At 41.8% G+C, this 15,908-nt stretch overlaps 1 protein-coding gene across 2 annotated transcripts in view; it reads left to right on the top strand.

Moving 5' to 3' along the window:
* SH2D4A (SH2 domain containing 4A) overlaps positions 1-15,908 on the top strand; it is a 74,693-nt gene that overhangs the window by 39,971 nt on the left and 18,814 nt on the right. For both annotated transcript variants that reach the window (XM_070044622.1, XM_030834825.3), the window contains exons 6-8: positions 2,769-2,880; positions 4,242-4,443; positions 9,782-9,912. In XM_070044622.1, the coding sequence (XP_069900723.1) occupies positions 2,769-2,880; positions 4,242-4,443; positions 9,782-9,912 (445 nt within the window). The remainder of the gene's footprint in view (positions 1-2,768; positions 2,881-4,241; positions 4,444-9,781; positions 9,913-15,908) is intronic.

Below are 15,908 nucleotides of genomic sequence, written 5' to 3'. Positions count from 1 at the left end.
CTCTATTTTTAGTTTTTTAAGGAACCTTCTACTGTTCTCCATAGTAGATGTACCAATTAACATTCCCACCAACAGTGTAAGAGGGTTCCCTTTTTCTCCACACCCTCTTTTGCATTTATTATTTGTGGACTTTTTGATGATGGCCATTCTGACTAGTGTGAGGTGATAGCTCATTGTGGTTGATTTGCATTTCTCTAATCATTGGTGAAGTTGAGCATCTTTTCATGTGCCTGTTGACCATATGTATGCCTTCTTTAGAAAAATCTGTTTAGGTTTTCTGCTCCTTTTTTGATTGGGTTGTTTATTTTTTTGATATTGAGTTCTATGAGCTGTCTGTATATTTTGAATATTAACCCTTTGTTGTTTGCATCGTTTGCAAATATTTTCTCCCATTCCATAGGTTGTTTTTTCATTTTGTTGATGGTTTCCTTTACTGTGCAAAAGCTTATGCGTTTGGTTAGGTCCCATTTGTTTATTTTTTGCTTTTATTCCTTTTGCCTTGGGAGACTGACCTAAGAAAACATTGGTACGGTTTATGTCAGAGGAGGTTTTGCCTATGTTCTCTTCTAGGAGTTTTATTGTGTCGTATCTTATATGTAGTTCTTTAAGCAATTCTGAGTTTATTTTTGTGTATGGTTTGAGGGAGTATTCTAATTTCATTGATTTACATGTAGCTGTCCAGCTTTCCCCAACACCACTTGTTGAAGAAGGTGTCTTTTCTCCATTGTACAGTCTTGCCTCCTTTGTCATAGATCAATTGACCATAGGTGCGAGGGTTTATTTCTGGGCTCTCTATTCTGTTCCATTGATCTATGTGTCTGCTTTTGTGCCATTACCATGCAGTTTTGGTTACTTTAGCTTTGTAGTATAGTCTGAAGTCTGGGAAGATTTTTCCTCCAGCATTTTTCTTTTTCCTCAGGATTGCTTTGGCAATTCTGGGTCTTTTCTGGTTCCATATCAGTTTTACGATTATTTGTTCTAGTTCTGTGAAAAATGTCCTGAGTGTTTTGATAGGGATCACATTAAATCTGTAGATTGCTTTGGGTAGTATGGCCATTTTAACAATATTTATTCTTCCAATCCAAGAACATAGGATATTTTTCCATTCCTTTGAATCATTTTCAGTTTCCTTTATAAATGTTTTATAGTTCTCGGTGTATAGGTCTTTTACCTCCTTGGTTAAGTTTATTCCTAGGTTTTTGTTTTTGTTTTGACATGATTTTAAAATCATGTTTAAATTTCATTGTTAGTGTAAAGAAGTGCAACAGGTTTCTGTGTATTAATCTTGTATCCTGCTATCTTGCTGAATTCATTTATTAGTTCTAGTAGTTTTTGTGTTATGACTTTAGGGTTCTCTATATAGAGTACCTTGTTATCTGCAAATAGTGGCAGTTTTACTCTTCCCTTCCAGCTTGGGTACATTTTATTTATTTTTCTTGTCTGGTGGCTGTGGCTAGGACTTCCAATACTATGTTGAATAGAAGTGGTAAGAGTGGGCATCCTTGTCTCGTTCCTTTGGGAAGTCTTTCAGCTTTTCACCATTGACTATGATGTTGACTGTGGGTTTGTTGTAACTAGCCTTCATTATGTTGAGATATGTTCCCTTTATACCCATATTGATGAGAGTTTCTGTCGTGAATGGATGTTGAATTTTGTCATGTGCTTTTTCGGCATCTATTGAGATAATCATGGGTTTTTTGTCTTTTCTTTTGTTGATGTGGTGTATCACATTGATTGATTTGCATATGTTGGGCCATCCTTGTGACCCTGGAATGAATCAAACTTGATCATGGTATAGGATCCTTTTTATGTGTTGTTGGATTCAGTGTGCAAATATTTTGTTGAGGAGTTTTGCAGCTATATTCATCAAAGATATTGGCCTGTAAATTTCTTTTTTTGTAGTGTCTTTGGTTTTGGCAGCAAGGTGATGGTGGCTTCATAGAATGAATTTGGGAGTGTTCCCTCTTCCTCAGTCTTTTCGAAGAGTTTGAGAAGGATCAGTGTAAGTTCTTCTTTGTATGTTTGGTAGAATTCCCCAGTGAAGCCATTTGGTCCTGGACTTTTGTTTGCAGTGAGTTCTTTTTTTAGCTACAGATTCTATTTCACTTCTAGTGATCGGTCTGTTCAAATTAGCTGTTTGTTCCTGACTCAGCTTTGGTGGGCTGCATGTTTCTAGAAATGTGTCCATTTCTTCTAGGGTGTCCAACTTGTTGGCATATAATTGTTCATAGTATTCTCTTATGATTTTTTTATATTTCTGTGGTATCAGTTGTTATTTCTCCTCTTTCATTTCTTATTTTGTTTATCCGGGTACTCTCTCTTTTCTTCTTGGTGAACCTGGCTAGAGGTTTGTTAATTTTGTTTATCTTTTCAAAAAAACCAGCTCTTGGTTTTGTTGATCTTTTCTATTTTTCTTCTGAGCTCTATTTTATTTATCTGCTCTCTGATCTTTATTATTTCCTTCTTTCTGTTGACTTTGGATTTTGTTTGTCCTTCTTTTTCTATTCTTTTAAGTGGTAGGTTAGGTTATTTATTTGAGATTTTTCTTGTTTCTTGAGGAAGGCCTGTAGTGCTATGAACTTCCTTCTTAGAACTGCTTTTGCTGCTTTCCATAGATTTTGTAAGGTTGTGTTTTCATTTTCGAGCTTTCTATTCTCTTCCATTCATCTATATGCCCATTTTTGTGCCCATACCATGCCTAGTGCCTGCCTCACTGCTGGAAACTGCCAGAGTCCCTCACCAGTATTTGTTTTTGGTTTTTTAAACAGAAGAAAGAATCTGTGAAGAAAACACAAGATGAAGAAGTAAAACAAATAGATGAAGAGAGAACCAAGCAGATTTATAAGAGCTGGAAAGAAGATTCGGAGTGGCAGGCCTCTTGTGAGTACCCAGAGGCCTCCATAACAGTGACACTAAGCTAGTTTGTTCACAGAATAAGATGATCCATCTAGGAAGCACTTAGAGTGGTTGTTGAGAGATTTTTTTTTTTTTTTTTTTTTGCGGTACACGGGCCTCTCACTGTTGTGGCCTCTCCCATTGTGGAGCACAGGCTCCGGACGTGCAGCCTCAGTGGCCATGGCTCATGGGCCCAGCCACTCCGCGACATGTGGGATCTTCCCGGACTGGGGCATGAACCCGTGTCCCCTGCATCGGCAGGCGGACTCTCAACCACTGCGCCACCAGGGAAGCCTGAGAGATGTTTTAACACTAAACTATTACTCAAAGGCTACAGAGCCATCTAAACATTGAATAGCAGAAAGGTTCTCATCTAAACATTGAATGGCAGAAAGGTTCTCAATTCATCTTTGTACCATCAAAATTATGATGTATGTATATGATGAAATGGTATTTAGCTATGAAAAAATGTTTTGGAAGGGTGTTTAAAGTCCTTGGAATGTGTTTATATCTTTTTAGCTTGGAGAAGAAAAATCATTATAAAATAGTATGAAAAATATCCCTACTTAAAAATGTCTAAGTATATGAGGGAAAAGAAGTGGCAGGTTAACATATTAACATTAGTTTTCTTGGAGAGGCAGGATTCAAGGTTATTTATTGGAATTCTTCTCGTTTTTCTGTATTTTTCTCAGTTTTCAACAGTGAACACATCTTAACTTTGTAATCAGAAGAACACAGGTGTGACAGGCTGGATGTGTCAGCATCCCTTCCACACCTATGGCTCAACCCTGCCCCATTCTGAGTTAGCACTTCCCAGAGATCGTCCTCCTAGGGAGAGGCCAGTGCAGATGAAGGCAGAGCAGAGCATGTGTGAGGATGCTGGGAGGATTTGGGTTTGAAACAGGATTAGAGCTTCCATCTGACTTGGACAAAGACACCCTAACTGCACGGTCATCCCTTGAAGCAACAGGAGGAGAACAGGGGCAGCTGTGTTTGCAGAATGTTGGGAATTCCATCACAATCAACACCATTAAAATGACAATTTTTGTGAAGTGAAAATGTTTACCAGATCCAATCACTTATACGCAGTGAAATCTTAGTGTAATGGAAGACTTCAGGCATTTCTGTGAAATCAAACATAACAGATTCTGATCAATAATGTCTGAAGTACAGATACACTCAGTAAAGCTTATTCTTACATCCTGCGCTAGGGTCTTTAATGCTAGGCATTGCTGGTGCCTGTTCATTGTTACCAGAGTCCGTTCTGTTCACCGTCTGAGGTGCTGATTCTTCTAAACATCTCCGTGGCTCATGAGGGCCTTTCTCAAACCCCACTGTTTTTCTAGTGCGAAAATCCAAGGCAGCTGATGAGAGGAGGCGCTCCCTGGCAAAACAGGCGCGGGAGGACTACAAGAGGCTGTCCCAGAGGGGGAGAGGCGGCGAGGGGCCACAGAGCCCCCTCGGTGGCCCCCAGAAGCCTCGGAGGCCCCCCCTTCCACCCAAGCCTCAGTTCCTGAGCCCTTCGGGACACCCCTGCAGACCTCTCAGGTAAGAAGCCATGCAGGTGGCTTTAAGCATAAGCGGTGAAATGGCTGATTAAAATAGATGAATTGCATGGCCGCTGCGGGGAGAGAGCCTACTGGTGCCATTCAATCCGGCTCCACCTCTGAGTCTGTGATTCTGAGACACCTGGGCAGCCCTTCATCTCCCCTCATCTGTAAAATCCCCGCTGTGGGTACCATTAACACAGCCAGGAATTTTGTGAAGATGCTCAGCGAGGTCCTGTGCCACCAGCCCAGCTCACCCCCACCTGGTGACAGCCAGTGAGGGGAGGGGGGACAACTGGGGGGTCATCACAGTAGGAACCCAGGCTTGCCGGGCTTCACATCATGAGCAGAGCTACACTTCCTCTGCTCAGGATTAAAGATTTGATGATAATTCTCATTCTGGGATATACAGCCAAGCTCATAGATTGAGAATTTGGAAATGTTTCTTTTCTTTCTTTTTTTTTAATATCTTTATTGGAGTACAATTGCTTTACAATGTTGTGTTAGTTTCTGCTGTACAACAAAGTGAATCAGCTATATGTGTAAATACATCCCTATATCCCCTCCCTCTTGAGCCTCCCTCCCACCCTCCCTACCCCACCCCTCTAGGTCATCACAAAGCATTGAGCTGATCTCCCTGTGCTATGCAGCAGCTGGAAATGTTTCTTTTTTAAATGAAGACTTTATTTGGCCATGGTGGTCCCTTTGCCTCCTAGGCTGTGGGGGGAATTAGGCAGAACAATTTGTTTTGGAAAATCCCTGAATAAAACTACAGTGCAAACCCACAGCCAACATCATTCTCAGTGGTGAAAAACTGAAACCATTTCCACTAAGATCAGGAACAAGACAAAGTTGCCAACTCTCACCACTATTATTCAACATAGTTTTGGAAGCTTTAGCCACAGCAATCAGAGAAGAAAAAGAAATAAAAGGGACCCAAATTGGAAAAGAAGAAGTAAAACTGTCACTGTTTGCAGATGACGTGATATTATACATAGAGAATCCTAAAGATGCTACCAGAAAACTACTAGAGCTAGTTAATGAATTTGGTAAAGTAGCAGGATACAAAATTAATGCACAGAACTCTCTTTCATTCCTATGCACTAATGATGAAACATCTGAAAGAGAAATTAAGGAAACGCTCCCATTTACCGTTGCAACAAAAAGCATAAAATACCTAGGAATAAACCTACCTAAGGAGACAAAAGACCTGAATGCAGAAAACTATAAGACACTGATGAAGGAAATTAAAGATGATACAAACAGATGGAGAGATATACCATGTTCTTGATTTGGAAGAATCAACATTGTGAAAATGACTATACTACTCAAAGAAATCTACAGATTCAAGGCAATCTCTATCAAACTATCAATGGCATTTTTCACAGAACTAGAACAAAAAATTGCACAATTTGTATAGAAACACAAAAGACCTCAAATAGCTAAAGCAATCTTGAGAAAGGAAAATGGAGCTGGAGGAATCAGGCTTCCTGACTTCAGACTATACTACAAAGCTACATTAATCAAGACAGTATGGTACTGGCACAAAAACAGAAATATAGATCAATGGAACAGGTTAGAAAGCCCAGAGATAAACCCACGCACATATGGTCACCTTATCTTTGATAAAGGAAGCAAGAATATACAATGGAGAAAAGATAGCCTTTTCAATAAGTGGTCCTGGGAAAACTGGAGAGCTACAGTTGAAATTAGAATGAAATTAGAACACTCCCTAACACCATACACAGAAATAAACTCTAAATGGATTAAAGACCTAAATGTAAGGCCAGACACTATAAAACTCTCAGAGGAAAACATAGGCAGAACACTCTATGATATAAATCACAGCAAGATCCTTTTTGACCCACCTCCTAGAGTAATGGAAATAAAAACAAAAATAAACAAATGGGACCTAATGAAACTTAAAAGCTTTTGCACAACAAAGGAAACCATAAACAAGACGAAAAGACAACCCTCAGAATGGGAGAAAATATTTGCAAACGAAGCAACTGACAGAGGATTAATCTCCAAAATATACAAGAGGCTCATGCAGCTCAATATCAAAAAACCCAATCCAAAAATGGGCAGAAGACCTAAACAGACATTTCTCCAAAGAAGATATATGGATTGCCAACAAACACATGAAAGGATGCTCAATATCACTAATCATCAGAGAAATGCAAATCAAAACTGCAAAGAGGTATCACCTTACACTGGTCAGAATGGCCATCCTCAAAAAATCTACAAATGGGCTTCCCTGGTGGCGCAGTGGTTGAGAGTCCGCCTGCCGATGCAGGGGACACGGGTTCGTGCCCCGGTCCGGGAAGATCCCACATGCCGTGGAGCGGCTGGGCCCGTGAGCCATGGCCGCTGAGCCTGCACGTCCGGAGCCTGTGCTCCGCAACGGGAGAGGCCACAACAGTGAGAGTCCCGCGTACCGCAAAAAAAAAAAAAAAAAATCTACAAACAGTAAATGCTAGAGAGGGTGTGGAGAAAAGGGAACCCTCTTGCACTGTTGGTGGGAATGTAAATTGATACAGCCACTATGGAAAACCATATGGAGGTTTTTTAAAAAACGAAAAGTAAAACTACCATACGAGCCAGCAATCCCACTACTGGACATATACCCTGAGAAAGCCATCATTCAAAAAGAGACATGTACCAAAATGTTCATTGCAGCACTATTTACAATAGCCAGGACATGGAAGCAACCTAAATGTCCATCGACAGATGAATGGCTAAAGAAGATGTGGCACATATATACAATGGAATATTACTCAGCCATAGAAAGAAACAAATTTGAGTTATTTGTAGTGAGGTGGATGGACCTAGAATCTGTCATACAGAGTGAAGTTAGTAAGAAAGAGAAAAACAAATACTGTATGCTAACACACATATATAGAATCTAAAAAAAAAAAAGCTTCTGAAGAACGTATGGGCAGGACAGGAATAAAGATGCAGACATAGAGAGTGGACTTAAGGACACGGGGAGGGGGAAGGGTAAGCTGGGACGAAGTGCGAGAGTGGCATGGACATATATACACTACCAAATGTAAAATAGATAGCTAGTGGGAAGCAGCTGCATAGCACAGGGAGATTAGCTCAGTGCTTTGTGACCACCTAGAGGGGTGGGTTAGGGAGGGTGGGAGGGAGACTCAGGAGGGAGGGGATATGGGGATACATGTATACATATAGCTGATATACTTTGTTATACAGCGGAAACTAAAACAACATTGTAAAGCAATTATACTCCAATAAAGATGTTAAAAGAAAAAAGAAAAATGCAGTGATATCACAGCAGAAACCCCCATCCCTTATCTTCACTAAATATAAAATTATTTTCTCCTGGTTATTGCTATTACATGATTTTTTCATATTCTGGTGTGGAGGAAGATGATATTTAAAATAACCAAGAGAAATCAAATATTGATTTAATGAAACACAACTGTCTAAAGCCTTTTCCTCTGAAATAAAAACTAAAAATCCTTCTCTGTTAGGAGTATGGAAAAATAAAAAACAAAGGTCTCCTTTTGTGTGGGGCCAGTAGTTATCTTCAGGGCTTTTTCCTAATGTGGATTCTGTCCTCAGAGGAAGCAGGAGGTGGACCATTTCCTCTTCTATGATTATTTATACTTACTCAGTTGAAAGGTTCCATCTGGGGCCTTGGGGACCAGCACTAACTGACCATGTTCTACAGAGTGACAGTTTGGGGAACGATTTTTTCCTTATGACAACAAGAGAGGCCCCTCAACGTTGTGCCTGGGGCACGGAGTGTGAACTCCTGCGCAGGTGCCTCCCACACCCGAGCCTGTCACTGTGTCGGGCCTCAGGTCCCTGCAGGCTATGTGCCTCTCCAGGCTCCCCCAAGGGTGGAATACAGCTTGTCATACACCCGCACCCACAGTATTTTGAGAGCACAGCTTATGTGACTGACAGCAATGAAGGTGCCTTTTTTTTTTTGCGGTACGCGGGCCTACTGTTGTGGCCTCTCCCATTGCGGAGCACGGACTCTGGACGCGCAGGCTCAGTGGCCATGGCTCATGGGCCCAGCTGCTCCACGGCATGTGGGATCTTCCTGGACCAGGGCACGAACCCGTATCCCCTGCATCGGCAGGCGGACTCTCAACCACTGCGCCACCAGGGAAGCCCTGAAGGTGCCTTTTAATGAGGGTTTTAAGACGATGTTTTAAGCTCCAGTAGCTCATTTTTTCCAACTTAAGCCACTTGCATGAAGTGCTTTTTGTGAGGTGGCCAGACCAGATGGTTTCAGGGCTGGGACTTCAAACAGTGATGACCAAGGTCAGCTAGGAGCCAGCCCAGGGAAAGACAGACACAGGCTGTCCTTGGAGTTTCTGCTTTACCTCCAAAGATTTCCCGAAGAAAAGAACCTAATCTGAAGGCCAGGAGGAGAACTTAACATGTAATCTCATGTGTGTGCAGTGTCTGCTCCCTTGGAAAGTCAAGTATTATAAGCTGTTTTCTCCAAAATGCTATGTATGTATGTGCATGCATATACATCACGTGTATATATCTGACATGTATGTCACATGTAACTCCTGGTAGCATGTGTTACCATAAAAAAGCATAAAGAACGTAATTTACATGGCAGGATATTCCGGTAGCTCATCCAAACTTGTTGTTTTTACATTGAATTCTGCTCAGAATTTGTGGGCCTGGAACTTGGGAATACATTTGTTACACTGCAGTATTAGTTTTTATAGTGGAAATTGACTTAAGTTCTGCTACTGAATTTATTTCAAATCCATTCTGCTGCCTGTATCTTTCTCTTAACCTATCTTCAAACACCCCTCTTGCTTTTACTTTTTATTTCTGAGACTGCCTTTTAGCAGAACTCTTCAAAGTATGGGAGAGAAGGAAGCAAGTCAGAGAGGTTAGTGGCAACAGAAAGATGAGGAAAGTGAATGATGAAAGTGTTAGGGAGAAAGTTTATTCTATTGCATCTGGTTTCCTCCTTTTGCAAGTACATGCTCTCCAGGAAAATATGGCTGGGGGTGTATTTCACTTTTTAATGCTCATTTTGTCAAATTTTAATTAATGGAGCTTCTCATTCATATTAAAAATGAATTGAAATCTGTGTGTCGGTACAGCAGCAGCTCATGGCTAGCCTGCAGGACTGGAAGGGCAGGTGACAGATCTGCTCCCTTATATTCCCTGCCCTGAAGGAACCGTGTGACAGCCATGCGCAGGGTCACACCCCGTGAGCTCAGCTGCGAGGCCAGATCTTCAGACGTGTTATACTCTCTGCGTGTGTGTGTGATTTTTGAAAGCATTATTTTCCAATAAGTTGAATCTAACTTGAAACCCTTCATGAATGTCAGAAACCAGGCAGCGGCAAGGCTGGCGTCCCACTCGGCCCATGCGGACATCGTGCGCTGGTTCCGGGAGGAGCAGCTCCCGCTGCGGGCCGGCTACCTGGGCACCTCGGACAGCATCGCCCCATGGTTCCACGGTGAGTGCACAGCCCCGCCCCTGGTAGTGGGTGAGCCGGCTCGGCCTCCAGGCACGCAGGGTCAGGGCTGCCTTTCACCTGAGCTGCCCCCGAAGAGGCTCTGACCTTGTTCTCACAGAGCAGCTTTTCCCGGCTTTCTCAGGGAGCTGCTGTCTCACAACCAGAGGCCCACGCCACGGTGGCTCCCAGCACGGGGGTGATTCATCACCCCGGACGGGCACCACCACATTGTAAAGCAATTATACTCCAATAAAGATGTTAAAAGAAAAAAGAAAAATGCAGTGATATCACAGCAGAAACCCCCATCCCTTATCTTCACTAAATATAAAATTATTTTCTCCTGGTTATTGCTATTACATGATTTTTTCATATTCTGGTGTGGAGGAAGATGATATTTAAAATAACCAAGAGAAATCAAATATTGATTTAATGAAACACAACTGTCTAAAGCCTTTTCCTCTGAAATAAAAACTAAAAATCCTTCTCTGTTAGGAGTATGGAAAAATAAAAAACAAAGATCTCCTTTTGTGTGGGGCCAGTAGTTATCTTCAGGGTGGAGGGAAGGCAGGCCCCTTGGGACGGCCCCAGATGGCGGCGCTGTCATCCGTCCCCCACCCAGGGAGGGGCTGGTGTGGCCTCTGTGGGTGGCCGGAAGGTCTCGGGCTGAGTGACCTTGAGCAGATCATCGTTCTCCGCAGTGATTCCGTTTATCTGAGCCTCACTTTCCTCATCTGTTAAGGGAAGGGGTGGGACTTTGTGATCTTGAACTTAAAAGTTGACCCATGCGATTAAGGCTGCGAAGTGGGTCTGTTGGGGGCTGAGCAGAGGTCAGCTCGTAAAGCACGTCTTCATTCGACCCTCGAAGCTAGGCTCATCCAAGACTCTGTTTACCCAGCGCCTGCCTCACCGACCTCTCCGTTTCTTGAACTTCAAGAGAAGGAGGTGGCTTCCTGCCTCGATTGGCTTCCACGAGGTCTGTGGTTGGGTTGGACTCACTGGTCCCGTGGACAACAAAAGCTTTTTTTTTTTTTGGTCACACGGTGCGGCACGCCGGATCTTAGTTCCCCAACCAGGGATTGAACCCGTGCCCCCTGCAGTGGAAGCACGGAGGGTTAACCACTGGACTGTCAGGGAAGTCCCAACGACAGCTTTAAGACAGAGATCACATCCTCTCATGGAACACACTTGTCCTAACGGGTATCTCGGTTTGAGTTATGTTTAATGCTACTTACTCTCTTTTCAGTAGGATCGTCTCACACATAAATAAAGCCACAAAAACAAGCTCCCAAACACACAGCATGGCAAACTCCTCTAAAAAGAACCACGTTATCTGCGGTAGGCTCATTGCCAAAGAGCTGCCTTTACAGGTACAGCACAGCAGCCTAGTTTTCCTGGAAAGTGCATGTTCTTTGGCGATTTAGGTTTTGTAATTGTCCATCCCCAGAGGAGCCCCCCAGCCCAGCCCTCCCGGGACCAGGTCCTTCCTTTCCATTCTGCTCTGAAGACACTGGGGGAAAGAGTGACGACAGCATCAGAAGATGAATATAAAGAACATGGTCAGTGACCCGTCTGTCATGGTCAACTCCGCTGCCCCACATTGCCTGTTTTTTTTTTTCCTTTTTAAGATAAGCAGTGAGGAAATCAGCCACTTTGTAGCTTCTGTGTCACTGGGCAGAAGATGCTGTCATCCCTGATTGAAAGGGTGGTAGCTTTTTTAACAGCAGGGAGTGAGAAATTCAAAGTGTTGGTGTTATTAAAAATCCTGATACTTCAATGGGCAGATCTGTTTGAAACAGTTGCTACAAGCTAGGAAGACACAGTCAGACTAAAAATCTAGTTGAAGCTTTGGTTGAAAAATAAGACTCTTGAGTTTTACATATAATTTATTAATTGTTATTGAATTATTTTTATTTATACAAACATCATAGTTATAAACAAAGCAAATAATATGATACAATAAAATAAGGTAATAATAAATAAATACACAGCCAGGTAGTCAATGTAAATCATTATCTTCGGTTTTAAGAAGACAAAATTTCACATTTCTATCACAAAGAGAAGATGGATCACAACTTATCTTTTGGAAATATAATTGTTTATTTATCAGGAAGCCTGTTTTGAAATAGCGGCATGGAAGCTCTTCTTTATTGGTTTGCCATATTCCATTCATTGTCATGCACTCCGTTAATCACCCTTCCTAAATTACTGTTTTGGCCACCTAATCTTCCACCCCACAGAAGTTTCTATTTCACCCCTTTCTCTTAATTAGCTTTGGGTAAGGATGGGGCTGGGTAGGAGGAGACCAGGGAAGGGAGGGCTGCTGGGCCTTTGGCTTGTGGGGTGGGTGGAAGCTGCACGCTGTTGGTGAGACAGGAACCCAGGAGGATGCAGGGACTTAGGGGAGGGAGACAGTGCACTCGTTTGAGATATGATGAGTTTGAATGTTTTGGGGGGCTGTTGTGTGAAAGTATCCATTTGGCAATCAGATTAATGGGTCAACCCTCGAGATAATAGATTGGATCGTTAGCCCACGATTAAAAGCATGGAGGGGATGAGACTTTCCAGGGGTGAGTTGGGAAGATGGTAAGAGAGGAAGACCAGGCACAGAACCTGAGGGAGTGCCAGCCACCACTCAGCGCAGTGGCAGAGAGGAGCAGAGACCCCCCCATCTCTGTCCCAGGCTTGGTGGGTCCGAAACCTGCTGGGCAGGCCAGCCAGAGGGAGAATGGCCAGATTGGTGGCTCAGATCCAGAGGCTGTCCACCCCCTGGCAGATTCTTTCTTGCTCAGGGAAGGTCAGTCTTTGTCCTGTGAAGGCTTTTAACTGATTAGATGAGGCCCACCCACATTATGGAGGATTTTCTCTCCTCGTTTAAACATGATTTTTCTTTTCTTTCTTTCTTTCTTTTTCTTTCTTTTTTTTTTTGGCTGTACTGTGTCTTCCTTGCTGCACGTGAGTTTTCTCTAGTTGCGGGGGCTACTCTGTTGTGGTGCACGGGCTTCTCATTGCAGCAGCTTGTCTTGTTGTGGAGCACGGGCTCTAGGCATGCAGGCTTCAGTAGTTGTGGCTCATGGGCTCAGTAGTTGCTGCTCACGACTCTAGAGTGCAGACTCAGTAGTTGTGGCACATGGGCTTAGTTGCCCTGTGGCATGTGGGGTCTTCCCAGACCAGGGATCAAACCCGTGTCCCCTGCATTGGCAGGCAGATTCTTAACCACTGGACCACCAGGGAGGTCCCTAAACATGATTTTTCTAATTATGAAATATTTTAAACAAGAACAGTACAGAGGGAAATATATCTAGTGCCAGTGATGAAACATGTTATAGCTACTCTCCAGATACAGTGAATGTTAAAAACCATATTTACTTCACATCTGCTTTTATTAAGAAATAAATCCTGACAGAGAGAATTAAGGCTTCTTTTTTATTCCCTTTTTGATTCTATTTCATTCTCTCCTTCCCAATGGGTGAACCACTCTTCTGAAGCTGTCCTTTCCATCCATATTTTTATACTCTTATTATATATATGCATACCTGTGTATTTCTATAAAATATATTTTAAAAATATAAAACATAGGTATATATATGTTTCTATAAAACAGAATATTGTGTTTAACATTTACATGGGTATCATGTTATAGACATTCTTCTGCAACGTGTGTTTTCTCTCAACATTATGTTATCTGGGTTTTTCTTTGTTTATAAATGAGACTGGCTCATTCATTTTACCTGTAGTGCAGTGTTATATGATATATGTTATTTAAATATTTATAATACACACACTATAAAACACATAATGCTTTATTCGTGTTTAACGATGATATATATTTTATTACACACACATATCATTATTCATTCATCCCTTCTCCTACATTTGGTACATTTTATTGCTATTGCAGAAAATGATGTGGTATACACCCTGAACATGTCTCATTGTAGACATTCATGATAATTTCTTCAGGGTATACATCTAGAAGTGGAAATGCTGGGAGGTAGGGTATGTGCATCTTTAATTATATTAAATATTGCCAAATGCCTTCCAAAGTGATTATACAAAGTTATACTCCCACCAGCTATACTTGAGAGTTTTTCTTCCTATATACTTGACATACGTGGTATTGCCAGACTTCTTTGTTAATCTAACAGCCTGCGGTGGAACCACCTTAATTTAATTAGCATTGATTTGTTGTCCAGTTAGCCTTTTTTTATTAGTTTATAAAGAATTTATTTTTCCAATTCTTACATTAATTTCCATGAAAAGCCTTATATTGACTTCTTTATTGGTTAAAAAAATCAAATATTATTCACCATGATTTTTTTTAATGTACTATTTTTTTAACATCTTTATTGGAGTATAATTGCTTTACGTTGTTGTTAGTTGCTGTTGTATAACAAAGTGAATCAGCTATACTTATACATATATACCCATATCCCCTCCCTCTTGTGTCTCCCACCCACCCTCCCTATCCCACCCCTCTATGTGGTCACAAAGCACGAGCTGATCTCCCGGTGCTATGCTGCTGCCTCCCACTAGCTATTTTACGTTTGGTAGTGTATATATGTCCATGGCACTCTCTCACTTTGTCACAGCTTACCCTTCCCCCTCCCTATGTCCTCAAGTGCATTCTCTACATCTGAGTCTTTATTCCTGTCCTGCCCCTAGGTTCTTCAGAACCATTTTTTTTTTTTTAGGGTCCATATATATGTGTTAGCATACGGTATTTGTTTTTCTCTTTCTGACTTACTTCACTCTGTAGGACAGACTCTAGGTCCATCCACCTCACTACAAATAACTCAGTTTCGTTTCTTTTTATGGCTGAGTACTATTCCATTGTATATATGGGCTACATCTTCTTTATCCATTCATCTGTCGATGGACATTTAGGTTGCTTCCATGTTCTGGCTATTGTAAATAGTGCTGCAATGAACATTGTGGTGCATGTCTCTTTTTGAATGATGGTTTTCTCAGGGTATATGTCCAGTAGTGGGATTGCTGGGTCATATGGTAGTTCTATTTTTAGTTTTTTAAGGAACCTCCATACTGTTCTCCATAGTGGCTGTATCAATTTACCTTCCCACCAACAGTGCAAGAGGGTTCCCTTTTCTCTACACCCTCTCTAGCATTCATTGTTTGTAGATTTTTTAACTTCTTTTTTTTTTTTTTGCTGTACGCGAGCCTGTCACTGTTGTGGCCCCTCCCGTTGCGGAGCACAGGCTCCGGACGCGCAGGCTCAGCGGCCATGGCTCACGGGCCCAGCTGCTCCACGGCATGTGGGATCCTCCCGGACCGGGGCACAAACCCGTGTCCCCTGCATAGGCAGGCGGACTCTCAACCACTGCCCCACCAGGAAAGCCCTGTTTGTAGATTTTTTGATGATGGCCATTCTGACCGGTGTGAGGTGATACCTCTTTGTACTTTTGATTTGCATTTCTCTAATAATTAGTGATGTTGATTGTCTTTTCATGTGCCTCTTGGCCATCTGTATGTCTTCTTTGGTGAAATGTCTATTTAGGTCTTCTGCCCATTTTTTAATTGAATTGTTTGTTTTTTTGATATTGAGCTCCATGAGCTGTTTATATATTCTGGAGATTAATCCTTTGTCCATTGTTTAATTTGCAAATTTTTCTCCCATTCTGAGGGTTGTCTTTTCATCTTGATTATGGTTTCCTTTGCTGTGCAAAAGCTTTTAAGTTTCATTAGGTCCTATTTGTTGAATTTTGTTTTTATTTCCATTTCTCTAGGAGGTGGGTCAAAAAAGATCTTGCTGTGGTTTATGTCAAAGAGTGTTTTTCCTATGTTTTCCTCTAAGAGTTTGATATTGTCTGGCCTTACATTTAAGTCTTTAATCCATTTAGAGTTTATTTTTGTGTATGGTGTTAGGGAGTGTTCTAATTTCATTCTTTTACATGTAGCTGTCCAGTATTCCCGACACCACTTATTGAAGAGGCTGTATTTTCTCCATTGTATATTCTTGCCTCCTTTGTCATAAATTAGGT

Source organism: Globicephala melas, chromosome 21, assembly GCF_963455315.2.
Source record: "Globicephala melas chromosome 21, mGloMel1.2, whole genome shotgun sequence".
NCBI lineage: Eukaryota > Metazoa > Chordata > Mammalia > Artiodactyla > Delphinidae > Globicephala > Globicephala melas.
This window is presented reverse-complemented; position numbering and strand designations above follow the sequence as displayed.